This window comes from Oncorhynchus kisutch, linkage group LG30 (genome assembly GCF_002021735.2).
Source record: "Oncorhynchus kisutch isolate 150728-3 linkage group LG30, Okis_V2, whole genome shotgun sequence".
NCBI classification, from domain to species: domain Eukaryota; kingdom Metazoa; phylum Chordata; class Actinopteri; order Salmoniformes; family Salmonidae; genus Oncorhynchus; species Oncorhynchus kisutch.
In genome coordinates, this window is record NC_034203.2 from 30,792,119 (window position 1) to 30,818,932 (window position 26,814).

A 26,814-nucleotide genomic window follows, 5' to 3' on the forward strand; every position below is an offset into this window, starting at 1 on the left:
TTTTTTGTCATAGTTGAAGTGTACCTATGATGAAAATTACAGGCCTCTCTTATCTTTTTAAGTGGGAGAACTTGCACAATTGGTGGCTGACTAAATACTTTTTTGCCCCACTATATGTAACATAGCTGGACAGAAATCAAATACAGGTCTGGTTGGTGTAGGATGATCTGCCATTGGGTCTGGACATGAACCAGTCCTGATAACTCAGCTGTGTGGGATTTGAGCATTCCTCTGTGTCACCAGGAGAACATCAGAGGACACTATGATCTTTGATCCTGTTCAGCACAGGGAATAGGATCACACATTCCTCTACGGCCTGCTTGGACAGCAGGAGACAGAGAGGTTAGAGATGAGATAAGAGGAGATCAGAGAAATAATGTGTGTGATAGAGAGATCAAAGAGAGGACATGAGAGAGGGATTCATGATAGCAAATAGGCCTAGGTGTGAAAAAGTGACAATTTCAAATTCTTATAAACTTGCATAATATTTCAAGATGACTGTTTTATTGCTTTTCACAGGTTGACTTTCTGTCAGTGCATTTTTAACTCTTATCAGTGTCCTGTGGATAGTACTGTAGGCCATATTAGATTTTCAGGCCAGGACTTCACATCTTAAATACTGGGAAATTGCATTCATTTCCTATATCTTCCCGCATGCGTCAACTCAAGATGGATTAGTGTCACCACCATTTTGCATTTGATAAATCACGTTCGAGTTCAGACTCTTTTCACCTATTAGGTGTATTGGGTATCTGAGTCCAGCTGATTTTTGGAATCAACTAATTTGGGGTGTCTGATATCATAGTCGTATCCACAGTCTCTACTTGATATTATATTCAGTCTAATCCAACCTCGGTGTTGGGATTACTGTCTGCTATTTCAACAGGTTGGACAGTGGCACCTCTTGGTTCTCAGTCAGTCATTCATAAGGGCCATGTACTCCCTCTGGTGGACATGGAGGCGCAGGAACACAGAGTACTTCTTCCTGTAAAAGCTAAGAGAGAGAACAGCTCCTCTAGTCAGATACTAGAACATTATAAAAACATTATTAGAATGACATCATTAGAGCAAAATTGATAACAAATATACTTTCATATATCAGTAGTGATGTTTCCAACATTAATGTTAATTCATCATTGTACCCAGCACATGCCTCCAGCACAACCCACAGATGTTTGACCAATGAAACCCAACACTGATGCAGGCCAGTCTCTCATCTCACCTCCAGAGCTCATGGTCAGGCTGAACAACTTTTCCCACTTTGGCCATTTTCTCCATCGCCTCCTAAAACATGCATTCATAAACCAAGCAGTGATCCATAAATCATACACATTGAGTTTTGATCTGGAGAAGTGAGGTCGAGAACAGCCCATCACCTGGTTTGAAAAGGGAAGGCTCAACTGTCTATGAGGTTTGTGACATACAGTACGTAGGCAGTACAATTCTCCTTTCCTGGCCTTATAGTTATCCTTCTGTATAAGCTCTATAGTTCACACTGCCCTGTCATCCCTAGTCCGTCATCCCTAGCTCAAATCCTCAGACAGCACCAACTGCATGAGCAGTTATGACTCCAAATGAGGGGACAGGTGCGACCCTGTGCAAACAATAATACACATTCTTATTTTTAGCACGTCTGGCTTATGGGGTGGGCCACTACCCGGTGTTCAGTGGTATGCTGCTGAATGCCACAGAGCGACACCCCCAGATCCTTCTCTTTAGACAGCTATCTAGCCACCTCCATGTCATCTCACCAGACTTTGCACAAGTCTCCTCCTTGAGACACGGCAAGGGAATCTGTGCATTTCTCCTTTACCTTAGTTCCTCTCCAGTAGATGGTAGTATGGAGTCAGGAATGAGCAGCTATGATGTCCAACTAAATATTCTACTGCTGTGTTTATTGTGTATGTGTGTGTTCTGCACTCACCAGTATGGAGCTATAATCATGGGAAGCACAGGCACCTAGGACTGCTGCTCCCACCAACACAGCCTCTGTCTGGGCAGGAAGCACCAAGGGCAACCCTGAGGAGACAACACGCAGTATTGTTACATCCCTTCATAAGCGCTCAAGTTATTTTACAAATAAGGAATTAATAGGAGTGTTTACTCACTCTCTTCATAATGAGAAATATACATTTCTAAATAATAATACAGAACCTCAAATGAAATAATCTAGGTTAGTTTTCAGTGGGGGTGTTTCTCAAGTTCAGGTTAGGTAGTACTTCCCGTTTCACATGTTTTACAGCTGCTGGACACAAACTAGATCACCCTCCATCACCCACCTGTGGCATTGGCGTGTATCTGCACATAAAGAGGATTCTTACTCAACCCCCCACACAGGAAGAGGGTTGTGATGTTATGTCCTGCCTGTGTCATGGCCTCTAGGATATGCTGGGTGCCCAGCTGAAAGGAGAGAGGCAGGAGGGGATTGTTACGATATATAACCAATCAATCAATCTAATTAGTTTATAAAGCCCATTTTACAATTTACAGGGAGGACATACTCCTCTGGCTATCATAACCACACACAATCATTTAGGATAGGATAATCTAGGTACATATTTCAAGTAATGTGTGACATGTTTATATTAAAATGTAGTATTCAAGCTTTTTGGGGTTTCAGAAAAGCGCTATGGATTATTAGTAGTGGAACTCACAGCCAGTGCCTGTACAGTAGCAAGGTAAAGCAGGGCCAGGTCATCCAAGGTCTGGGACAATGGCAGCCCAACCACCTGTACACACACAGAGCACCTTCAGTACCACTTAGAAAAGCTTTGTTGGGCATTCATAAAGGATTCATAAGAACTAAATAGATGCTTCACAAATCATTTATAAGCAAAGTCATACAGGTCTGACATTTTGACACTTTGGCATAAAACCCTTCATTGGCTTTTATATAGTGTCATGACATTTGTTTCTGAATGATTTCTGAGCCCAGAGGGTCAGAGCCCTAGCCTGGTCCCAGATCGGTTTGTGCTGTCTTCAAATCAAATACTAATAAAAAATTAAAAGTATTTGTCAAAGGGTGTAGTCTTTACCGTGAAATACTTGCTTACAGGCCCTTCCCAACGACACAGAGTTTAAAAAAAATGTTTTCACAAGAATGAAGCTATCTATATACAGGTATTACCAGTACCAGATCAATGTGTAGGGGTTCCAGGTATTACCAGTACCAGAACAATGTGTAGGGGTCCCAGGTATTACCAGTACCAGATCAATGTGTAGGGGTCCCAGGTATTACCAGTACCAGAACAATGTGTAGGGGTTCCAGGTATTACCAGTACCAGAACAATGTGTAGGGGTCCCAGGTATTACCAGTACCAGATCAATGTGTAGGGGTCCCAGGTATTACCAGTACCAGAACAATGTGTAGGGGTTCCAGGTATTACCAGTACCAGATCAATGTGTAGGGGTCCCAGGTATTACCAGTACCAGAACAATGTGTAGGGGTTCCAGGTATTACCAGTACCAGAACAATGTGTAGGGGTTACAGGTATTACCAGTACCAGATCAATGTGTAGGGGTTACAGGTATTACCAGTACCAGATCAATGTGTAGGGGTTCCAGGTATTACCAGTACCAGAACAATGTGTAGGGGTTCCAGGTATTACCAGTACCAGATCAATGTGTAGGGGTCCCAGGTATTACCAGTACCAGAACAATGTGTAGGGGTCCCAGGTATTACCAGTACCAGAACAATGTGTAGGGGTCCCAGGTATTACCAGTACCAGATCAATGTGTAGGGGTTCCAGGTATTACCAGTACAAGAACAATGTGTAGGGGTCCCAGGTATTACCAGTACCAGAACAATGTGTAGGGGTCCCAGGTATTACCAGTACCAGATCAATGTGTAGGGGTTCCAGGTATTACCAGTACCAGAACAATGTGTAGGGGTTCCAGGTATTACCAGTACCAGAACAATGTGTAGGGGTTCCAGGTATTACCAGTACCAGAACAATGTGTAGAGGGTTCCAGGTATTTGAGGTAAATATGTACATAACAGGCAGGGTGACTAGGCATCAGAGTAGATAATAATAATAGTCTAAATAAAGACTAGAGTAGTGACAGCATATGATGTGTGAGAAAGTGTGTATGTGTGTGTTGCCAACTCCTATTGTCATTGTCCTTGCCCAATGATGATAAGACTAGGCAAGATAGCATAAACAGATCTGGGAGCAGTCTATCAGAGCCCTAAACCAGAGGTGGTCTCTCCTCACCGCGCCCCTCAGAGTGGGGTCTGCCAGGGGGGAGCGGTTGCCATGAAAGTCTGGCCAGACGTGGAGGCTGGAGGCCAGCAGCTCCAGGGGAGCCCCCAGGTCTTTAGCCATGAAGGACAGGTGTCTGTTTAGGTAACTGTAGATATGCTCCCCACTGCAGGGAAATATAGGTGATATGTTACACTTTTTGAAACCTACTTTGTATTATGTTGCTGATTGACAATTCTTTGTGTAGAAAGGTGGTTTCTCATTGGGAATTTATTTTGTAAAGTGTATCAAGTAAATGACTTCTCAGCTGCTATTGGAACAATGTAATGTCTTCGAGCAATAGTAAATCAATAATTTTCTCGCAACAGAAGATGTAAAAAATGTAAAAAATGTTTACGAGCGAGAAAAACTGGTTTTCCCATTGCCCAAGAAGTTTGTCAATTGACATGCCAGGACAGGTGATAACAGACAGTTACACCATGCTCTTAGTAGGTTAGTGGGTTCATATGGATTCTAAGCATTCTGAGCCTACATATCTGGATAGAGTATGCGGTTCATGTTAAGTGTGTATTCTGTACTATTCCATGTGAAATGTATGTTGTTGTTTCAATGGATATGATTTAGCTGTAAATAGCTGACCCTTTCACCGCCTGCTCCTGTAGCTGGGGGTAGGCTACATGACCTTTCACCACATGGTCAATCTGAGGTCGGAGAAAAAGAAAAAAAAGAGACATTATGGTTTTGTGGATGTGGTTTGAGCAACGCTAGTCATCGAGGCGTACTGTGTCAGACAGTTCTCAGTGTATAATGCATATGTAGCAGATTACTTCAGGTCACAGTTCACACATGGACAAAGTCAAAATTACAGGGTTGAGGCAATGCTGGTTTTCTTTTTCTCCTTCTGAGCAGGAGACTGAGACACCAGGTGTATGGGTTCTTGGGCCAATAGGTGACATGAATTGATCAATTAACTACTGGGTAGAGAAGAAAAAGCAGTAGTTCTGCAGGGCCATAGACCAGTAGTTGAATAGGCCTGGTCTAGTAGAGTAGGACCCAGGGGGGCAGAGCTGAACTGACCAGTCTTCCAGTAGCACTCTGTCCTCCCTCGTTGAGCCACAACTCAGGCACCATGCCGGACAAGTACGGTCCCCACACACCCGGTACAAACAGGGGCCCCTGGCTGATCTGAACACATGGGGACAGAATAACACATAGAGGCTTCAACATAGCATCAGGCCCCCTCACCTCCCCCTACTAGAGCTAGATGTTAAAACTCATGACACTAGACTCCAGCTGAAGGATTCAAGAGGTTGCAGCAGGTCAGGGTCTACCCCTCATGATTGGTCACCAGGAAGGACTGCTGACCAATGGCATTGCAATACTATTCGCCATGCTAGATAAACATACTTGGCTAAGATGCAACCTGGGTTGTGGGTTGGATTCCTGCATGGGCCCCACATACTGAATATGTCTGTCACTGTCAATGTTCTATAAGTCACTTTAGATCAAATTTGCTAAGTGGCACATATTATATTATATGACAACAGGAGCTGTTTAAGTCTAACCAACTCACCGCCATGTGACAGGAAGATGTTCCACAGATCATGGCCATGCGCGACGTGATTGGCTGGTCCTCACAGGGCAGGGAGAACCCCCTCACGTCTGCACCAATCACACCTGAAACCACAAAACACACCATATTCTCATTATTTACATGGTTAAAAATGTGGGTAGGTCATGTACCAAGAACATTTGTACATTTACATTTATATCAAGTACAGTATGTTGTGGATTTCTTTATATTTCTCATTCCCCTGCCTACTTGACATTTCCACTACGTTTTGACCTTTTGCAAAGTTCACTGAGAATTCCCAAAACACATGTATAAAAACAAAATAAAAGTTGTTCCTGCCATAACCTACCCATTGGAAGCTGTGCACAAGGCTTCTACTTATTCTCTTTTTATCACTAAGAACACATTTGTTTGACAAGCAGAATAAAACATCCTTTATGATTCCAAAACATGGGTTTTATAATAGCCAATGGGGAGACTGGGCCACAAAATGGAGGATTGTTAAATCAGTATCTTCACTCTTTGAAGTGGGTCTATAACCTCCACGGTGGAATATAGTGTTGACATTTACTGCTGGGATAATGTTTGCCAAGCTGGTTCTAGTTTTAAATGTGGGAGGAGGTGGGGAAGAGGAGGCACACAGAGGTGAAGGAGCAGAGTGCATGTACATGTCTGACATGTACAAAGGTTTAGAACAGCACGGAGTGCTTTAGACTTTCACGTTTGACCCCATGCAATTGTAATCAGCAGAGGTCCCAGCAGGAGTCAAAAGTCGAAGTTCATGAGCAGTTTAACTGCCTAAACGAAACCAGATGACCAAGGTCTGGTTAGGTGACTCATCCAGGTGATGATAATAAACTCAAACAAACTGAGCTGCTCACAAAAACATCTTCAGTTGTAATCTATATTTTTATTATATTCTCATCTATAAATTGTTAGCGGCAATATGAAGCAAAAACAATTTTGTGACTAAAAACTAAAAAAAACAGGAGGCCCTTGGAATGAGTGTCTACCTAGGCCTCCAGCGTGGGCATCGATGAGGGAGGCTCCCACTGCAGTGCCTGTGTCCAGCCCCAGTTCGGCTGCAGCTTCTTGGGTAAGGCCTTCTCCCACTGGGCTCCCTGGACAGCAGGTCACACTGCCTAGGTGGGTGTGGAGAGTGGAGAAACACACATTGGCTGCAGAGAACAACCACAGGTAGGTACTCCCATTGAGAAATCAAAACCAACTAGTGCTGAGTTTGATATTTCTTATTTATCTTTAATTTATCCAGGAAAACTCCCTTGATGTTGAAAACCGGTTCCCTCTGCTCACCTATTTTGGAATGGTCGTTTTCCAGTAAGTCCTCCAAACCAATGGCTGTCCAGAAGCTAGTGTCCCATTTTTCTGTGGGGCAATAGGTCCACTTACAGACCACAGTACATAAGGACCTGAAGGATAAGGGAGAATCTGTCTGATACACACACTGGGACTGGTCAAGATACACAAATACGCACACACACACACACAAACCCCCTCTCCTTCTGTTCTAAAGCTCACCTGGCCAGAGAAGCTGTGGCTTTCCAGGACAGGAAGTCAGGGAGGTCCAGGAAGTGGGCAGCGTCCCTCCAGCATGTCGCTCTCAGGTTCTGACCAAAGAATTATGGGTAAGGGGAAAATGATATAAAACCAGGGCAATAAACCTCAGCACTAGCCAATCAGCGGTGTCCAACAATAAAACTGTCTGTTGACTTATAGTGGGTGACCTCTAACCTCTTTCAGCCAGAGCAGCTTGGGGGGCTGCATCTCTGGTGACATTACCCCTCCCACCCTGCTCAGGACCCTGTGGCCAGTGCTGGTGATGCGTGCAGCCTGCTCTGCAGCGCGATGGTCCATCCACATCACCACGTTCCTCTCAGCCTCACCTACACACAGGGCAACAGGGAGAGGAGGAGACATTTTGACAAATACGTAGTTGAAACGTTGGACTCAATAAAACTGTAATAAATCTATTTTGAATCATTCCCTCACTCACCATCCTGGTTGACAGCTACAGGCTGAAAGTTCTGGTCCAGGACCACTAGGGAACAGGTGGCATCAAAACCCACCCCTCTGACCTGATTCCTCTGCACTCCCTGGGTCACTTTCTGTCATAGGAATATGGTGTTGGTTACATGTTGATGTTTATGTTTTGTATTGCTGCTAAATGTGCGAAAACGTTGCAAAACATCAAAAAGTATTCAAAAAGGTCTTGGAGTTAGACATCATACTAATCTACACCAATAATTAAAGAAATTCCAAGAGAGTCCATCACTTTGCAGAGCACTTTAGTCACACCTGAACACAGTCTCTAACACCTACCCGGACTGTGCTACAGCACTTAGCCCAAATGTCAGTGGATGACTGGACATAATGGTCTGAGTGAGGTTTCCAGATGGTGACCATCTCCTCTGCAGTGGTCTTTACTTGGCCCTCCCTGGTGACTAGAGCAGCCCTCACACTGGCTGTCCCCACGTCCACCCCGACATAGTACCACTCTACTGGGTCCGACCCAGCCATGTAAAACACCTGCAGGACAGAGAGAGCGGAATCATTAAAAATAGATTACTGGTGAAGAAGGTTTTTTTATGGCATGTCTAGGGATCTGTTTTTAGACATGCATATAGGTTATGGTCTAAAAGATTAAATTAAAACATACAAACCTATTGTGTTTCTTTAAAAAAAAAGATATAAGAAATAGTCCGGGTTGGGTAGGTTACTTTATAAATGTAATCCGTTACAGTTACATGTCCAAAATTGTAAACAGTAATGTCACTTTTGGATTATCCAAAATCAGTAATGTAATCTAATTACATTCCGTTACTTTTGGATTACTTTCCCCTTAAGAGGCATTAGAAGAATGCTGCAGGATAGCCTAGTGGTTAGAGCCTTGGACTAGTAACCAGAAGGTTGCAAGTTCAAATCCCCGAGCTGACAAGGTACAAATCTGTCGTTCTGCTCCTGAACAGGCAGGGCAGGGCAGGGCAACACTGTTCCTAGGCCGTTATTGAAAATAAGAATTTGTTTTTAACTGACTTGCCTAGTTAAATAAAGGTAAAAATTGAATTAAAACAGGAGACAAAAATGAATGTTACCAACTGAATTAAATCTATTCCAGGATAAATCAATGTTCAAGTTTACATAGCTGGCCATATATGGATGTTCAATTTAACTTTAAGGGTTGGTTATGTAGGCTTCTTCTAACCCATCGCTTTCTACTACATATAATAATACGATTAAATTATATCTTTACATTAAAAAAACAAAGTCTATCAGAATTCCAGTCATCCCAATAAATGTTATATCCCTTGATCTTCAAGAATAGGACTTGCCCACTTTACCAGCATGGCTACAACAGCATTCTGCAGCGATACACCATTCCATCTGGTTTGCGCTTAGTGGGACTATCAGTTGTTTTTCAACAGGACAACGACCCAACACACCTCCAGGCTGTGTAAGGGCTATTTGACCAAGAAGAAGAGTGATGGAGTGCTGCATTAGATGACCTGGCCTCCACAATCACCTGACCTCAACACAATTGCGATGGTTTGCGATGAGTTGGACCACAGAGTGAAGGAAATGCAGCCGACAAGTGCTCAGCATATGTGGGAACTCCTTCAAGACTGTTGGAAAAGCATTCCAGGTGAAGCTGGTTGAGAGAATGCCAAGCGTGTTAAAAGCTGTTATCAAGGTAAAAGGTGGCTACTTTGAAGAATCTCTAATAACTTTTGATTTGCTAAGACTTTTTTGATTACTACATGATTCCATATGTGTTATTCCATAGTCTTGATGGCTTCACTATTATTCTACAATGTAGAAAACAGTAAAAAGAAAGAAAAACTCTTTAATGAGTAGGTGTGTCCAATCTTTTGACTGGTACTGTATGTACAGTGGGGAGAACAAGTATTTGATACACTGCCGATTTTGCAGGTTTTCCGACTTACAAAGCATGTAGAGGTCTGTAATTTTTTTATCATAGGTACACTTCAACTGTGAGAGACGGAATCTAAAACAAAAATCCAGAAAATCACATTGTATGATTTTTAAGTAATTAATTTGCATTTTATTGCATGACTAAATGAGCGAGCAGGATTCACATCAATGCACTATGTAGATATCAATAATAAGTGGCATCCGTATCGCCGAGGCCAAACCACTGCTGTCAACCTTCCCTCAAAGCGTTTATTCAAATTGGATCATCTTTGGATGCCGTCAGCAGTCGCACCATTGGAAGACATAATTTGGACTGTATTATACAAAAACCTTTTCCTGCTCTTTTCCCGCGATCCATCAAACCCATTTGGTGTGTCATCATAGTGGTCTCTGACTTGTGGTCAGACTCGCTCAACTGGAACAAATGTACATTTGCGCCTTTTTTCATGCTGAATATCATTGGGAAAACAATGATATTCTCAATTTAAGTGTAATTCTCGAAGTAATCCTCGTTTTTCAAAAGTGTCTGTAACCTGATTACAATATGTTTGCTGGTAATGTAACGGATTACAGTTACCGTTTTTGTAATCCTTTACATATAACGGATTACATGTAATTCGTTACTCCCCAACCCTGGAAATAGTGTACTACGCATAAAACAGTATAGATAGATATTCACTAGCAACGGGATCATGTCGCTTTCCTGTTGATAGAGTGTGAAAGTACTAAAAGTGTTGCACTACGCGTGAGTGATCGTTGAAGTGATACAATGTTGCTTTTACATTTTTGGAATCAATTTGTTATATTTCATTCCGGTCTCGGTTCAGTCTGGTACATTTGACAATTCATGGTGTAAAAAGCGACTCCCTAAACATTTGATTTAAACAGGGTCAACCCGACACGAAACTTTAACAACTTGCTCTATACATTACCTGCCCTCGAAGATCACAATTTATGTCGATAACTTCCACGAAATCACTCTTTGATGATTAGCGAAATGTACTTTGATTTCCAACGGAACGCGTTAGTGACCAAAAATGGTAAGTCGTTATGGTCTCGCATAGCAGGCCAGGCAGCGGGGGATCTCTTTGGTTTGTTCAACGGAGAGTTTGTAACACTGACAGCTCGTCATTGTACACACACAAATCTGTATTTACACTAGCCCACTAAATCAGATTTACAATTTTAGTTTAATTTCTAAAGTGAGGATATCAAGAAACCCCTATTTTATTAGAGCGGGAGAATAGAGAAAGGAGAGGACAGAGAAACAGAGCAGCAGGACAGGAAGAAACAGATGGTCCTTAACAAACACCGTAGACATGTTTAACACACACACTGGTGAGTGAGTAATCTAACTTTCCTCTATTTATGATCAACACATGCTAAGTGAACTCTCCACATTTTGGTCTGAGCAGAGCACAGACAGGAAGAGTGTTTTCATGTACTGAGGGTCCATCGCTACAACAAAGGACAGTTTGTAGCAGCTGGGCCGGGTTCTAAACTAAACTCTTGATTAGAAACCTCCATGCAGTGGAAGCAGCTGGCTGAGCCAGGGGAGGAAGGTGGTGTTATCTAGAGGTTACCCATCAGGCCACTGGACAGGAAACAGGGACAGAGAAACAGGAAGTATGGCCGGGTCAGCGGTAGGTTGATAGGAAAATTCCCCGCTACAGTTATAAACACAGGTGCGTGCTGGGGGAAATGTGTAAACCTCTTTTATCTTCTATAGGGAGATGCTGCTGAGGGACTGCTGTGAAACTAGTCTCAAGTACTACTAGCTTCATACAGAGAATGCATGAGTGTGTGAGGGAGGGAGGGCGAGAGAGAGAGAGAGAAAGAGAGAGCATGCGCACATGTTTTTGTTTTTTGGCCTGTGTTCATCTGGTGTGTCCCTGTGACTGTGTACATGTTTGTGGGATTGGAACGTTGTCATTGAACCCATTTGTTGTTAGTATCATTATTGTGACAGGAGGAACAGACTTTCCTAAATATCCCAATCTGGAATTCCAACTGAAGGTGTCAAATACCTCCAAATGGTGGTGGTTGTTGTGCCGTCAAGGCAACCTGAGGGCAAGCATGTCACTTCAGGGTTAACCTCAGTTTGTGGCCTGTGGCTGAAGTCTGTCCACTTATTTATAGTCAGGGTTAAATAGAATGTGTTGAATATTGCAAGGAGTGAGCAGACAGAGTTAAAGCTCACGGCAAGGCCCGAGCAGAGACACAATACCAACACTATCAGTCAGACAGTTTGCTTGAGACTGAGGAGCACCTCTTTGCTCCTCAGTCCAGTGAGCTCTACTGGAACTGGAAGGAGTTTCTCCACATACTGCACATGAAAATCCTAAATATAATAAACCATAGACTACACCTATTTGGGGAAATATTTCATGAAAAATAAAGTTACAGAGTTGGCTCCACTTTACATTCAGTAAATGTTATGTAGTTGCATGGTAGTAACTGTGTAATTACAGTGTAGGAAGGAGCACATTGTTGATACAGTTGCTTATTTGTTATACCTATACTCTGTACACCAAACACCCCTTAAAATGTGAGGCACAATGTTCTATTTGATATTTACTTGAACATGATCAGTCCCCTTCATAACGTATCACCTGAAAAACAAAACAACCCCCCTGCCCACCATCACTCTGTCACACACACCAGAAGTATATCACATTTCCATGCTTTCACCCACAAAGTCAAAGAGCAAAAGAAAGAAAGCAAATATTGTGAAAGCTGATTTTAAAAGGTAATCTGGTCAACCTGACTGAGATTGGGTCACAAAATAAAGCGGGTAAGAAGATATTCAAAAACAAAACGTAATCCCAGAGGACAACGTTCCTTTTACTGCATTACCTAATCCCATCAGCCTTTGCGGGAGGCGGGAATATGGCTGGTTGTCAACGCAACATGCATGTCATTAAAAAAGTAACGCCCATCACATCATCTCAAACCAATAGGAAGCCTCATACATGACATCATTGTTATTTTCAGTATAGCAGCAGCTTAGAAGTGGATAAAGTTCGTCTCCACGTTGGAAGTGGTAGAAACTACATTGTGTCGAGTCAGACACCGTATCTGCTTAAAGAAGAAAAACCTTATTTCAATAGGCGAATCGAATATTTTTTCAATCCTAATTGAAACAAAGACGCCTATCGATTGAGGAAGGAAAGTTATTTTGTTTGTTTGATACTATTATTTTATAAAGTCTCAAGAAAAGTTTCCACATCGGACATCAGGAGTTGTCCTCCGAGTTGAAATTCGAAAACTACTTGTCCGAGGACTGTAAAAAGATAGGGGACATCAGATTGCAATTTATCACTCCATATTGTTTATTGTAATTTCGACTTTTGATGTTTGGATTTTTATTCCAGCTATTATATTCGCGATAAAGGCCCGTCAATTGATGCCCACCAAGATGGAAGCTACATTATATGACGAATCTATAAATGGTCAGCAAGGCGCAGTGGGCGGATATCATGGGTTTAACCCGAAAACCCTGAAGCAGAGCATGACACTGAACCTCAACGACCCTAAAATGTTTAAACCTCATCTGCGGGCGAAAGCTATCGACATCCTGACATCCCCTGATGTGGGATTATTAAAACTGGCTTCCCCTGAATTGGAAAGGCTTATCATCCAGTCCTGCAATGGGCTGACGACTCCGACCCCAACTCAGTTCCTCTGTCCCAAGAACATCACCGACGAGCAAGAGGGTTTTGCCGAGGGATTCGTAAAGGCGCTCGCGGAGCTTCATTATCAACAGCATATGCCCAATGGCAGCTCTGACGCTCAAGCCAATGCTGCCAACAACATGGCACCCTCATCTACTGTGTCGGACAGTCCTATACCCTACAGCTGCACCGTGCGCCCCGACCCACCTGAATACACAAACTTGGGCACTTTCAGTCGGGCTGTCAGCTCTGCGTCGGCACTTAACGGGGACCGACACTCCTCCGCTAGTTACACGGCCGTCCCGTCCCAAAACCACGTCGAGCCCCAGCGGCCACCCCAGCATCCACGGCTACAGCATGCTCGGCTACAGTCATTCAAAGAGGAGCCCCAGACGGTGCCCGAGATGAGCGGCGATACCCCTCCGCTGTCTCCTATCGACATGGAGAGCCAGGAACGGATAAAAGCCGAGAGAAAGCGCTTGAGAAACAGGGTGGCCGCGTCCAAATGCCGGAAAAGGAAGCTGGAGAGGATCTCGAGGCTGGAGGACAGGGTCAAAAACTTGAAGACCCAACACACAGAGTTGGTCTCCTCTGCCAACGTGCTCCGGGACGAACTGGCACTGCTCAAACAGAAGGTCATGGACCACGTTAACAGCGGGTGCCAACTCATATTGACGCAGCAGCTCCAGGCGTTCTGAACGGCCAAATACTGCGCTTTGAGCGAGAGACATTTCATTGTGGGACCAAACGCAGCTCTTAGAGGCGTGATACATTACTTCGTCTTTGCGCCTGACAGAGTGGGGACAATATAAACTTATTCGTGGAATAATTAGGCTAGTGGTGGCCAAGGCCAACAAACAGTGCCAGTGCCTGTTGTCCTATGAATTGTCTAGTATGTAAATAGTCCAAGTCTAGCACTGAGTTTTTTCACCAGCAACAAGTTGTACAATGTAACACTATATGAGACATTGCGTTATTGACACACCTTGTGAAAGGACTGACTCACAGGTGTGTGTAGGCTAGGCTACTAGGACTGATACAACTTCCTTACTTTCTTAACATTTACACATTAATACCATTTTGTGAAAGGGGTATAACAAATGTTAGATCTGAATTAATACTTTTATCATAACTGTTTTTATGCCTTTTATGCGAAATGTATGTATAAACGACAAAATATAACGTGGAATAAAACTTCTCATTAAGGATATTGTCGCGGTTATAATTATTCAGAATGGGGGTTTCAATGTCGTTTTATTGACAGGGAAATAGGTCAATAGTTCAGCCTAGGATGAACAGTGAATTAATTCAATGTTTGTTGACAGTGAAATATGGAGACAGACCATTGAGTCACTGTGTAGTGTAATCGCTTGGTAGTGGACCGTACTCCTCGACAAACGATTGGACGACATCGTGTCGGAAATTAGCAGCAAGCAAGCCAAATATGGCAAGAGAGCGTTGTGAGCAGTTACCTTGTCTATGACGGGTGGGTGTTGGAGACACTCTTTTCACGGCACTTTGATACCAAAGTTACTTTTTCGTTGCAGGTTAGGAGAATTAACGTAGCAGGTTAAGGTTAGGAAAAGAGGTAGGATTCACGAAAGTGTGCCTAAAATACGGTGTTCTGTTGAAAATGCTGGTCGGTAGTAGACCTAGTAGTCGTACCAAAGATGGTGGAAAAATTAAGATAGTTCACGCAGGCCGTTTACCATTGAAAAAGAAATGGGAGCATTATTAATTGATTTTTTTTTGTAGGCAGAAACTCCGCTATGGTTCGTTGAACAAAGCCTACGGGAAAAGTGAGTTTTTTTAAAAATAAATGCTTAAAATAAGGTGGGGTAAACACAGGTTTAGGGGAGCTTATACATTTTGTTCTATGAGATCTTCATCAGCTAACGTGGCTTTTTTTTTTACACTGAAGCTTTTATGTAAGACCAAACTCACATAAAAGGCTTCATAGTTCATAAAGGTCATGGTAACCGACTAACTATTCTTTCTCCATTAATTTTGCCCAAGGCTGAACAACCAGAGGTAAATCATTCGTTTTTTAGGTCTACAAGCTCTATAGCAGCTGTGTCTGGTCTACTTAGTTAATTGAACTGAAGAAAACAAGAGTGGGGTGTCGCACTTCCTCTTCAGTCTCTGGACATACCACTGGTGGTGTTTTACAGAGCTCAAGTCCACATGAGTAATGAGGGGGAACATTCTACACACCTATTCCCAAAGATGACACATTTCTATTCCACCATAGAAATAGATACACTATTTCATTAATAGAAGTTACAATGGAAGATTACTTAGTAATCTATTTTAATTGAAGATTAAAAATGGGCAAATTATGAACATGTAATAGGAAAAAATGTATTCAATAAAACTTGTTAACTAACAGAAGTGTAATATATTTTTTATTTCATTTTGCTATTTTTGACTGATATTAAAAACAATTGGTGAAAAAAAATACAAAACCATTTATACACATTTGCATACATACTGTGATGCATGCATCGCTGTGACAAAATACAGTAAACAAGGACCCAAGTGTAGTTCAGGCATAATTCTGCAAGAGCATGTCAATATCAAAATAAAAGGGGCCGCAATATTTGTTCAGAGGTGTGGGAAATACAAAAGTAACACAAATTAACTAACAAAATAAACTCACCCGAAGGTCAGAAATGCACCCAAACTTATTAACAGTGCATTTAAAAAAACAGTCAGAGGTTATGGGAGAGATATAGCTGTGTGTGCATGTGTGTAGACATGTTAGTGCCTTAACAAGCCATGTCTGTGACCATACCACAACACTGGGACTTCCTTTCTTTCTCTACATTACAGGTCTGTGAGTCTTCCACACCGATATGCATCTAAGGCTGGGTTTACACTCCACCAAGCGTTCTAAAACGTTATTGACACTAGTGTAAAGTTGTGTTGCGTGGTGAATTGGTTGCACTCCCTAGTGGAGTGTTAATCCAGTCTTAGAGATCATCCTCTCCCTCTCGCTCTGCTTCAAGGCAGGGTATAGGGCCCACATAGGTGCTTCAACACTGTGTTCATCTCTCCATTTGTCTCTGCCCTACCCAACCATGACCTGTCTGCGTGTCCACCTGACCGTCTGTGTGTCTCAGCTGACAAGCAGGCCGTCCTTCCCTGCGTGGCGTTGGCGGTGCACATGGTCCTGCTCCAGCTCCTCGTGACTTGGGTGCCACAGTCGAGACAGGATACGCTCCATGTTCAGGGCATACATGGTGTGAGAGGGCATCACACCCCGGTGGACCTACATCAAGGAAAAACATATACATTAGCAATAAAGTAGTTTCACACACATTTACATAAATACCTCCTGTTCAGCTTTGCCTTTTGATTAGACTGTAAGTGAAAAGGAAATCAATTAAAATATCAATGCTATAGGTACAGTGGGGCAAAAAAGTATTTAGTCAGCCACCAATTGTGCAAGTTCTCCCACTTAAAAAGATGAGGCCTGTAATTTTCATCATAGGTACACTTCACCTATGACAGACAAAATGAGAAGAAAAAAAATCCAGAAAACCACATTGTAGGATTTTTAATGAATTTATTTGCAAATTATGGTGGAAAATATGTATTTGGTCAATAACAAAAGTTTCTCAATACTTTGTTATATAGCCTTTGTTGGCAATGACGGAGGTCAAACGTTTTCTGTAAGTCTTCACAAGGTTTTCACACACTGTTGCTGGTATTTTGGCCCATTCCTCCATGCAGATCTCCTCTAGAGCAGTGATGTTTTGGGGCTGTTGCTGGGCAACACAGACTTTCAACTCCCTCCAAAGATTTTCTATGGGGTTGAGATCTGGAGACTGGCTAGGCCACTCCAGGACCTCGAAATGCTTCTTACGAAGCCACTCCTTCGTTGCCCGGGCGGTGTGTTTGGGATCATTGTCATGCTGAAAGACCCAGCCACGTTTCATCTTCAATGCCCTTGCTGATGGGAGGTTTTCACTCAAAATCTCACGATACATGGCCCCATTCATTCTTTCCTTTACACGGATCAGTCGTCCTGGTCCCCTTGCAGAAAAACAGCCCCAAAGCATGTTTCCACCCCCATGCTTCACAGTAGGTATGGTGTTCTTTGGGTGCAACTCAGCATTCTTTGTCCTCCAAACACGACGAGTTGAGTTAACCAAAATATAACTTTTTGGTTTCATCTGACATTCTCCCAATCTTCTTCTGTATAATTCAAATGCTCTCTAGCAAACTTCAGACGGGCCTGGACATGTACTGGCTTCAGCAGGGGGACACGTCTGGCACTGCAGGATTTGAGTCCCTGGCGGCGTAGTGTGTTACTGATGGTAGGCTTTGTTACTTTGGTCCCAGCTCTCTGCAGGTCATTCAATAAGTCCCCCTGTGTGGTTCTGGGATTTTTGCTCACAGTTCTTGTGACCATTTTGACCCCACGGGGTGAGATCTTGCGTGGAGCCCCAGATCGAGGGAGATTATCAGTGGTCTTGTATGTCTTCCATTTCCTAATAATTGCTCCCACAGTTGATTTCTTCAAACCAAGCTGCTTACCTATTGCAGATTCAGTCTTCCCAGCCTGGTGCAGGTCTACAATTTTGTTTCTGGTGTCCTTTGATAGCTCTTTGGTCTTGGCCATAATGGAGTTTGGAGGGTGACTGTTTGAGGTTGTGGACAGATGTATTTTATACTGATAACAAGTTCAAACAGGTGCCATTAATACAGGTAACGAGTGGAGGACAGAGGAGCCTCTTAAAGAAGAAAACGTTTTTTGTCAGCCACCAATTGTGCAAGTTCACCCACTTAAAAAGATGAGAGAGGCCTGTAATTTTCATCATAGGTAAACTTCAACTATGACAGACAAAATGAGAAAAAAAATCACATTGTAGGACTTAGTATTAGTACTAAAATTAGTATTTGGTCACCTACAAACAAGCAAGATTTCTGGCTCTCACAGAAATCTTGCTTGTTTGTAGGTGACCAAATACTAATTTTCCACCATAATTTGCAAATAAATTCATAAAAAGTCCTACAATGTGATTTTTTTTCTCATTTTGTCTGTCATAGTTGAAGTTTACCTATGATGAAAATTACAGGCCTCTCTCATCTTTTTAAGTGGGTGAACTTGCACAATTGGTGGCTGACAAAAAACTTTTTTGCCCCACTGTATATCATGGGATGGTACAGCCAATTGAAGCTGCAATCTCCTCACCTGTAACGCTTCCAAGAGATCAAACATGCTGATAGGAGGGAGGGGCGCAGGGAGACTGTCACCAGAACAGGCCAACAGGAGAGCAGCCTGCTGCTCAGTATTGTCTGGTGAAACCTGAGGGGGTGGGCCCGCAGGGAGAGACGCACTGGGAGGTGGGCTGGGGGACGAGGAGAAAGAAAGCGGGTCAGTACGGACATTGATTCAAGAGCATAAAGGTAATCTATTAGTAATGGGTTGGCACCCCCCCTTGGGTTGTGCCGTGGCGGAGATCTTTGTGGGCTATACTCGGCCTTGGTGGCTGAAGATATCCTTCTAGTGGTGTGGGGGCTGTGCTTTGGCAAAGTGGGTGGGGTTATATCCTTCCTCTTTGGCCCTGTCTGGGGGTATCATCGGATGGGGCCACAGTGTCTCCTGACCTCTCCTGTCTCAGCCTCCAGTATTTATGCTGCAGTAGTTTATGTGTCAGGGGCTAGGGTTAGTTTGTTATATCTGGAGTACTTCTCCTGTCTTATCCGGTGTCCTGTGTGAATTTAAGTATGCTCTCTCTAATTCTCTTTCTCTCTCTCGGAGGACCTGAGCCTTAGGACCATGCCTCAGGACTACCTGGCATGACAGTCCCCAGTCCACCTGGCCGTGCTGCTGCTCCAGTTTCAACTGTTCTTCCTGCGGCTATGGAATCCTGACCTGTTCACCGGACGTGCTCCTTGTCCCAGACCTATTATTTGACCATGCTGGTCATTTATGAACATTTGAACATCTTGGCCATGTTCGGTTATAATCTCCACCCGGCACAGCCAGAAGAGGACTTGCCACCCCTCATAGCCTGGTTCCTCTCTAGGTTTCTCCCTAGGTTTTGGCCTTTCTAGGGAGTTTTTCCTAGCCAACGTGCTTCAACACCTGCATTGCTTGCTGTTTGGGGTTTTAGGCTGGGTTTCTGTACAGCACTTTGAGATATCAGCTGATGTACGAAGGGCTATATAAATACATTTGATATAAAAGGAAATGCTGCCTGGCCCCCAACACCACAAAGGAGTTCTCTCTAGGAATAACAAGAAAACCGTACAGAATGGTGCAAAAATGATGCACTACGTTGCCCTTTTTGCACCTTGCAAAAAATATAGGTATTTGACGGACCTATATCCAGTGATCCTTTTTGCAGGGTGCTGTACTGGCAGCTCTCCAGCCTCACCTAACTGTTACTACTTCTGCTTCATGCACATACAGCACAATATGCTGTTTGAACAACCATTTAGCTAGCTACTACTGATGTTTATAAAATGGCCCTTCAAGTTGACCCTGGAAGTTTACTTGGAACAGAACAATTGGTTAAACTTTATTCTACAGTCAACTGCTTACCAGGATGTAATTTTCTAATAATAGCATTGTAATTACATTTCAGTTTCTTTGCAATTCATTGACACAAATAGTTAGATATTTAATTGAACATTCTTCTAGTTGATGTGAGGTAGATGACAGTGGAGAGCTGCAGACAGTTGACCTCTGACTTCCTTACCATTCAGTGACGATTTGGTAGGCAGCCAGGCTGTTCTTCAAGTAGGGCTGTGGGGTGACATGACTGCCGAAGGCGTAGGGGAAGTGTCCGTCACGCAGCCGGTAGGCCTTCCTCCTGGACACCACGGCAGTCAGAACATCCTTCAGGTGGTTCTGTGGTAGTGGAGGGACAACAGGTTAAATACAGTAGTAATCTAGAGATTCCTGAGTGGACTGCTGATGTTGGATGGGGTACAAAGTTGGAAGACAAAGCATGTATCAAAGCATAAAATAATCTGTCCTAGGTTCAATCACAATACACCACCCCCCCCCCCCAGTTTTGCACGATCCCATGAGCCCCATCGAGTCAGATTGGCATCCAAATTCAACTTTGGGGGAGGCGTAGTGCCTTTTCAGCCCTCCAGTTGGCCTTCCAAACAAAGTGAAGAGAGATGCAGACTTCCTATTGAGTCACAGACTGAGAGGTTCCCAAAACTCCCAAGAAGCTCCCAAGGCTGGAGAGTTGCTTCCAAAAAAACTAAAACACTAGGATGGAAGCAAATTTAAGTAATTACAACTTCATAACAAATCATGCTAAAAAAATGTAGTTAAGAGAAATATATTAGTTAATGTAGAAACAAACGATTATGCATATTTTTGTCAACGTTAACTTTTTCTATTTATCAAGCTACAGTGCATTCGGAATGTATTCAGACCCCTTCCCTTTTTCCAAATTGTTACATTACAGCCTTATTCTAAAATTGATTAAATAAAACATTTCTCAATCTACCACAATACCACATAATGACAAAGCAAAACCAGGTTAAGAATTATTTGCTAATTTAATTTAAAAAAACTGAAATACCTTATTTAAATAAGTATTCAGACCCTTTGCTATGAGACTCGAAATTGAGCTCAGGTGCATCCTGTTTCAACTGATCATCCTTGAGTTGTTTCTACAACTTGGAGTCCACCTATGGCAAATTCAATTATTTGGACATGATTTGCAAAGGCACATACCTGTCTATACAAGGTCCCACAGTTGACAGTGCATGTCAGAGCAAAAACCATTCCATGAGCTTTGAGACAGGATTGTGTCATGGCACAGATCTGAGGAAGGGTACTGAAACATATCTGCAGCATTGAAAATCCCCAAGACACATAGGCCTCCATCATTCTTAAATGGAAGAAGTTTGGAACCACCAAGACTCTTCCTAGATCTGGCCGCACTGCCAAACTGAGCAATCGGAGTGAGATGGGCCTTGGTCAGGGAGGTGACCAAGAACCCAATGGTCTCTCTGACAGAGCTCTAGAGTTCTTCTGTGGAGATGTGAGAACCTTCCAGAAGGACAACCATCTCTGCAGCACTCCACCAATCAGGCCTTTATAGTTGAGTGGCCAGTCGGAAGGCACTCCTCAGTAAAAGGCACATGACGGGGCGGCAGGTAGCCTAGTGGTTAGAGCGTTGGACCAGTAACCGAAAGGTTGCTAGATCGAATCTCCGAGCTGACAAGGTAAAAATCTGTTGTTGTGCCCCTGAGCAAGACAGTTAACCCACTGTTCCTAGGCCGTCATTGCAAATAAGAATTTGTTCTTAACGGATTTGCCTAGTTAAATAAAGGTTCAATAAAAAATAAAAAATTATGACAGCCTGCTTGGAGTTCGCCAAAGGTCACCTAAAAGACTGACCATGAGAAGCAAGATTCTCTGGGCTGATGAAACCAAAATGTAACTCTTTGGCCTGAATGCCAAGTGTCACATCTGGAGGAAATCTCACACCATCCCTACGGTGTTTTTCAGCGGCAGGGACTGTGGGACTAGTCAGGATCGAGGGAAAGATGAACAGAGCAAAGTACAGCGAGCTCCTTGATGAAAAGCGCTATGGAGCAGGTTAGGACCTCAGACTGACACCTTCCAACAGGAGAATGACCCTAAGCACACAGCCAAGACAAGGAGTGGCTTCGGGACAAGTCTCTGAATGTCCTTGAGTGGCCCAGCCAAAGCCCGGACTTGAACCCGACTGAGCATCTTTGGAGAGACCTGAAAATAGCTGTGCAGCGACCCCCCCCCCCCCCAACCAACCTGACAGAGCTTGAGGGGATCTGCAGGGAAGAATGGGAGAAACTATAGCTAGCTATATGGTGTTTGACATGTGTATGAATGTAATTCATGGTGTTTAATGCGTTAGTGACTCCTGAGCAAACCAGGTTGTCACCTTGTGAAATCCGGTGGATGTAAAGAATCTAGCTAAAGCATTTACCCCAAATTGAATAAATTAAAATCATTGATCTTCCTCATAGTAACGTTAGAGATTGACAATATTTGTCATGCAATGTAGCTGAAGTAACATAGCCAATTATTTTCTTACTTATGTGTAGTGCAGGATAAAAACATTTTAAAAACGATATTCTATGGATGTGAAGCTTTGTAGCCAATCTCTATATGGACACAAATGTTTGGTATAAATATTAATTCAGAACAGTTTTAATTACTTCCACTGGTTAACCATTAATCCCCAAGAAATTGCAGAAAATGACAGTGAAGAAAATGCAACTGTTACTTGTCAAACTGTTATTATGGAATTAAAGTCCTACTTCAGTACTACTCCACATTGAACCAAAGCCAGAAAATATGTAGATTAGGGCACATTGTTGTTTTGCAGTTCTTTCATTTGTTGCTCATATGGTAAGAACATGTGCTGCATGAGGGGGAAAAAAAATCTATTCATTTTCTCTTATTTAACCAGGCAAGTCAGTTAACTGCCCCTGAACAACTATCTTGCTCAGGGGCAAAACAACCGATTTTGACCTTGTCAGGTCGGGGATTCGATCCAGCAACCTTTCGGTTACTGGCCCAATGCTCTAATCACTAGGCTACCTGCCGCCAGTACAGGCATTGTGATAAACAAGGCTTGATGTCAATGAATTGCGTGGTAAACAATCCTTTGGCGGTTTCTACTGTGCCCCAATGATGTAGAGATGTCCCATTTCCTAGGGTTATGATATCTCTCCCTACCACTAGTTGCTCCATTTGAGGGACACTCAAAACGATGGGGAGGGTTAAGGGGGGGGATTGGGATTAAGCCCTACACTGAAAACAGGAACTCTACAACCCTTCTCATATCTTGTACCAGTATAGCGCACACATACCTCCACAGCGTGGATCATGGTGCTGACAGCGTCCTCCATGACGTTGTCTAGGCCCAGCTCGAAGGCGGTGACCATCATGCGGGCCTCCAGCTGGCCACGGGTGGGCAGCAGCAAGGTATGGGCACTAAGTTTCAGTTCGTCCTCCTCACCCCCAGCCTCCCGTGGGCTAAAGGGCTGGGCCGCACTAAGAGGGTTCTGGGGCTGGAAACGATGCTGAAGATGCCATGGGTCACACACACACACAGCATTATACTTCAACAGAAAGATGATCTAAACCATATATTATTGCCACCTCCCATTATGCAAGGGCAACAATATTCTTTATAAACACTACGGAAGAAAATTAGGAAGTATGATCACATTTGTTACACGTGTGTTAAGGATTCTGACCAACAAAAAAAGTTTACCCATATCAATCCCATTCCTGCTGATCTCCACTGGCTACCTGTTCCTCAAAGAATTTAATATAAAATTATCCTCCTGGTCTACAAAGCCCTAAATGACATCAGACCCACCTACCTGTCTGACCTACTCTCCCCCTATGAACCTCCACGCACCAAACTACTCCTAGGACCACGCCCCTAGGACCAGGCTCCACACAATGGGCAACTGTGGACTTTCCTCCCACGCACCACGCCTATGGAACTTCCAGATAATCTTAGGGCTGTTCAGGGGGATGGGTATAATTTGTGGAACGTTCCAACAGGAATCTGTTCTAAAAACTTCGTAAACAACAAGGTGGGCAACAAACAATGCATATAAAGTTGTATAGCGGCAGAATGATACCGGGTAGGGAGTGGGCTAATTCATTACGTTTTTTCACTCGCCATGTTTATTCTGAAAAATGTCTGTCCTCACTCTGGTAGCCTATTGACAAACATTAAGAATAAGATACGTGATGAGTTGATGCCTGTTCGGCAGCTATTTAGCTAACGTTAAGTGAATTGATCATGTTACTTTGTATGCATTTGTTGGCAACCTTGTACTTCAAAGTTTTTGGAACAGATTCCTGTTGGAACGTTCCACAAACTAAAACTTGTAATAAATAATGTGGCAATTGAGTAAAGTGGTGCTCTGCCTTCTTAACAACACTATCAACAAGGCAGGGCCAACTGACCACCCGTTCAGACTGCTTTTAAAGCAAGCCTTAAGACTAATCTCTATCGGCTGGCCTACCATTCTTCCTAGACTGATTGTTACTTTCATTAGAGATATATCCATCTATTTTCCCCCCTATTCTATTTTATGCACTGAGATTATTCTTGATAATGAAAAGCACTTTACAAAATGAATACATTATTATTAACAACTCACATCAAATTTTTGTCTGGAGGAGAACTTCTTCTTTCCTTTGGCAGGCTTGCCCGGCTTGGAGGCTGAGCCACCTGCCCATTGCAAAGATCCAGCACCCTCTGGAAAAGAGGAGGAGGTTGCAGTCAGGTTTGTGGTCAAGCCTAGTGGTTAGAGTGTTGGACTAGTAACCGAAAGGTTGCAAGATCAAATCCCTGAGCTAACAAGGTACAAATCTGTTGTTTCTGCCCCTGAACAAGGCAGTTAACCCACTGTTCCTAGGCCGTCAATTAAAACAAGAATTTGTTCTTAACTGACTTGACTAGTTAAATAAAGGTAAAATAAAAAAATACAGATGTGAGGAAACTGTTTCAATTAAGATATCGATACATTCTACATTGGAAAACCTACCTGGTGTGGAGATGATGATCTGACAGCGAGTGAGAATGGCCAGGAGAAAGTCATTGTGGACATGAACTGAGAGGGTGGAAAATTGGGAGAGTTAGCTTTGAAATGGTTTCTTGTTTTTGCATTGAACTGTAGCTCTGGTCGTTGTGCAGATCAAACGCATGGATAGTGCCGGGAAATAAAGTGCTCACATGACGTATTTTGGACTAACGAAACGACAGCTCGCTAATTCAGAGAAAAGTTCATCGTCACTCTAGTAACATATTGACTTTGGTGAGTAACAAAAGTATAATGAAGCCAGTCACTAAAAATGAGGTTAATGGGAAGATGCAGGGCTCCACGGACCAGCTAGGTCCAACACACAGAAACAGAGAAGGTCAAATAATATCTGCACTAACCGTTGTCTTGTGCCAAAAGGCGACGAGCCTCGATGTCAAACTCTTCCTTACTTATCTTCTGTTTGAACCACAGCTTCAAGTTCGCCCAGTAACTTTAAAAGATATGCAATTGAGGAAATAAACATTCAGTAAGATAGCTAAGGTTACACTGGTCACTGCATAGCCGTTTGCAGACAGCTAACGTTTGCTAGCTTTGCTATCCATTTGTAGACGTTTAAACCAACTTGCGAAATAGGAAAGTAAAACAAACATACCGTGTAAGGACAACGTCACCAACGGTAGCATACTTACTGTTTGACATTATCACCAATTGCTTCTGTTAAATTTTTCTTAGCAATTTCAAGCTCACTAGCATGGGCTGCCATAACGACTATAATTGTGTGACACACTCAGATTGGTATAATGCCGCGTTCAAAGGAACTCGGAAATCTGGAAAAACGATCTCCGACTGTGGAAAATAAATCTAAACAGTCATCCAATTCGGAATTCCAACTCCGGAACTCTGGCCTCTTTCTAGTGTTCCGACCTGAAGATCACAGCAGTCATGATTTGACCACGTATTTTTCCAATTCCCAGTTGTTTTGAACGCGGCATTACTAACCCTGTGACGTACTTATTCCGCTCATGCGCTGCATCTTCTTCTTCTATCCTCGGAAGTGTGTGCATTAGCTAAAAGTGTAACAGTACCACCTATGAACTTGGAATATAAGCAAACACACACCTGCAATTAGCCTTTTTTTCCAGCAGAGAGCACACATGCCTCAGGAGATAGTGCTGTGTATTAATTATATCCCTCAGTGGTTGTGTATGAGCAGATATAATTTAGGTTTTACAGTCCTACATAGCTATAGGTGCAATTTAGGTGGACCCATGTGCACGTTGCCATTAGGCACAGATCATGAATCAGCCAAACATACTTTATTTTAGTGTGGGACAATGTCCTCATTCTCGATTGATTGTTATTGGATTAAATATTGCACTTTTTGATTCAATATATGCCTGTTAGCATTCAATATATGCCTGTTAGACAAATATACAGCTTTTCAATCCAGTGTATTATGTACAAAAGTTGCCTTGGGAAAGACCATCTTTTCACCACAAAAAAAAATGAAAATCTCAAGACAAGGAGACATGATTAATACCCATTCTTGCACTCATAGAAGATCACTCAGTTTGGCTTTCACTTGCTGTCTCTTGGACATTAAAAGCATTTATAATTATTTAAAACCTTTCCTTGTGGTTGATCCATACTTGTATAGACTGGAGGAAAAGGTTATATAAAGAAGCAAAATAAAATTCAGATGTACCTCTGGATCACCCAATGTGATCCAATAATATCAAATCAAATCAAATCAAATCAAATTTATTTGTCACATACACATGGTTAGCAGATGTTAATGCGAGTGTAGCGAAATGCTTGTGCTTCTAGTTCCGACAATGCAGTAATAACGAACAAGTGATCTAACTAACAATTCCAA

The 26,814-nt window shown here is 42.9% G+C and overlaps 3 protein-coding genes across 5 annotated transcripts; 1 reads left to right on the forward strand and 2 right to left on the reverse strand.

Moving 5' to 3' along the window:
* Window positions 1-482: 482 nt before the first annotated feature.
* Window positions 483-10,788, reverse strand: fggy (FGGY carbohydrate kinase domain containing). Of its 2 annotated transcripts, XM_020467029.2 has the most exons (16): window positions 10,659-10,788; window positions 8,116-8,322; window positions 7,790-7,901; window positions 7,528-7,679; window positions 7,315-7,403; window positions 7,090-7,205; window positions 6,789-6,917; window positions 5,776-5,879; window positions 5,280-5,387; window positions 4,842-4,903; window positions 4,215-4,368; window positions 2,655-2,729; window positions 2,280-2,400; window positions 1,925-2,019; window positions 1,223-1,284; window positions 483-994 (listed from the first exon to the last, which is right to left on the reverse strand). In XM_020467029.2, the coding sequence occupies exons 2-16, from the start codon at window positions 8,311-8,313 to the stop codon at window positions 916-918; spliced, it is 1,656 nt and encodes a 551-aa protein (XP_020322618.1). In that variant the 5' UTR covers window positions 8,314-8,322; window positions 10,659-10,788; the 3' UTR covers window positions 483-915. The 2 variants fall into 2 exon arrangements, with proteins under 2 accessions (XP_020322618.1, XP_020322619.1); XM_020467030.2 differs by lacking the exon at window positions 1,223-1,284.
* A 1,920-nt stretch (window positions 10,789-12,708) lies between these two features.
* LOC109874843 (transcription factor AP-1-like) lies at window positions 12,709-14,609 on the forward strand. The gene has a single exon (XM_020466870.2). The coding sequence runs from the start codon at window positions 13,133-13,135 to the stop codon at window positions 14,096-14,098; it is 966 nt and encodes a 321-aa protein (XP_020322459.1). The 5' UTR covers window positions 12,709-13,132; the 3' UTR covers window positions 14,099-14,609.
* Window positions 14,610-15,783: 1,174 nt separating this feature from the next.
* tada1 (transcriptional adaptor 1) lies at window positions 15,784-25,951 on the reverse strand. 2 transcript variants are annotated; one of them, XM_020467359.2, is made up of 8 exons: window positions 25,628-25,951; window positions 25,337-25,428; window positions 24,942-25,007; window positions 24,555-24,652; window positions 23,241-23,453; window positions 20,114-20,265; window positions 18,601-18,757; window positions 15,784-16,671 (listed from the first exon to the last, which is right to left on the reverse strand). In XM_020467359.2, exons 1-8 carry the CDS (start codon window positions 25,699-25,701, stop codon window positions 16,519-16,521), a joined length of 1,005 nt encoding a protein of 334 aa, XP_020322948.2. In that variant the 5' UTR covers window positions 25,702-25,951; the 3' UTR covers window positions 15,784-16,518. The 2 variants fall into 2 exon arrangements, with proteins under 2 accessions (XP_020322948.2, XP_031666805.1); XM_031810945.1 differs by having other exon boundaries at window positions 25,591-25,933.
* Between the last annotated feature and the right edge of the window lie 863 nt (window positions 25,952-26,814).

Coding starts and splice junctions, on each gene's coding strand:
- fggy (XM_020467029.2), bottom strand. CDS start 8,313: ATGGCTGGGTCGGACCCAGTAGAGTGGTACTATGTCGGGGTGGACGTG. Junction 4,369..4,841: donor CAGGAGCAGGCGGTGAAAGG/GTCAGCTATTTA, acceptor ATTTCCCTGCAG/TGGGGAGCATATCTACAGTT. Junction 2,020..2,279: donor GATACACGCCAATGCCACAG/GTGGGTGATGGA, acceptor TTGTCTCCTCAG/GGTTGCCCTTGGTGCTTCCT.
- LOC109874843 (XM_020466870.2), top strand. CDS start 13,133: ATGCCCACCAAGATGGAAGCTACATTATATGACGAATCTATAAATGGT.
- tada1 (XM_020467359.2), bottom strand. CDS start 25,701: ATGGCAGCCCATGCTAGTGAGCTTGAAATTGCTAAGAAAAATTTAACA. Junction 25,008..25,336: donor CCTTTTGGCACAAGACAACG/GTTAGTGCAGAT, acceptor CCACCCTCTCAG/TTCATGTCCACAATGACTTT. Junction 16,672..18,600: donor ATCTCTTGGAAGCGTTACAG/GTGAGGAGATTG, acceptor TCCTTGATGTAG/GTCCACCGGGGTGTGATGCC.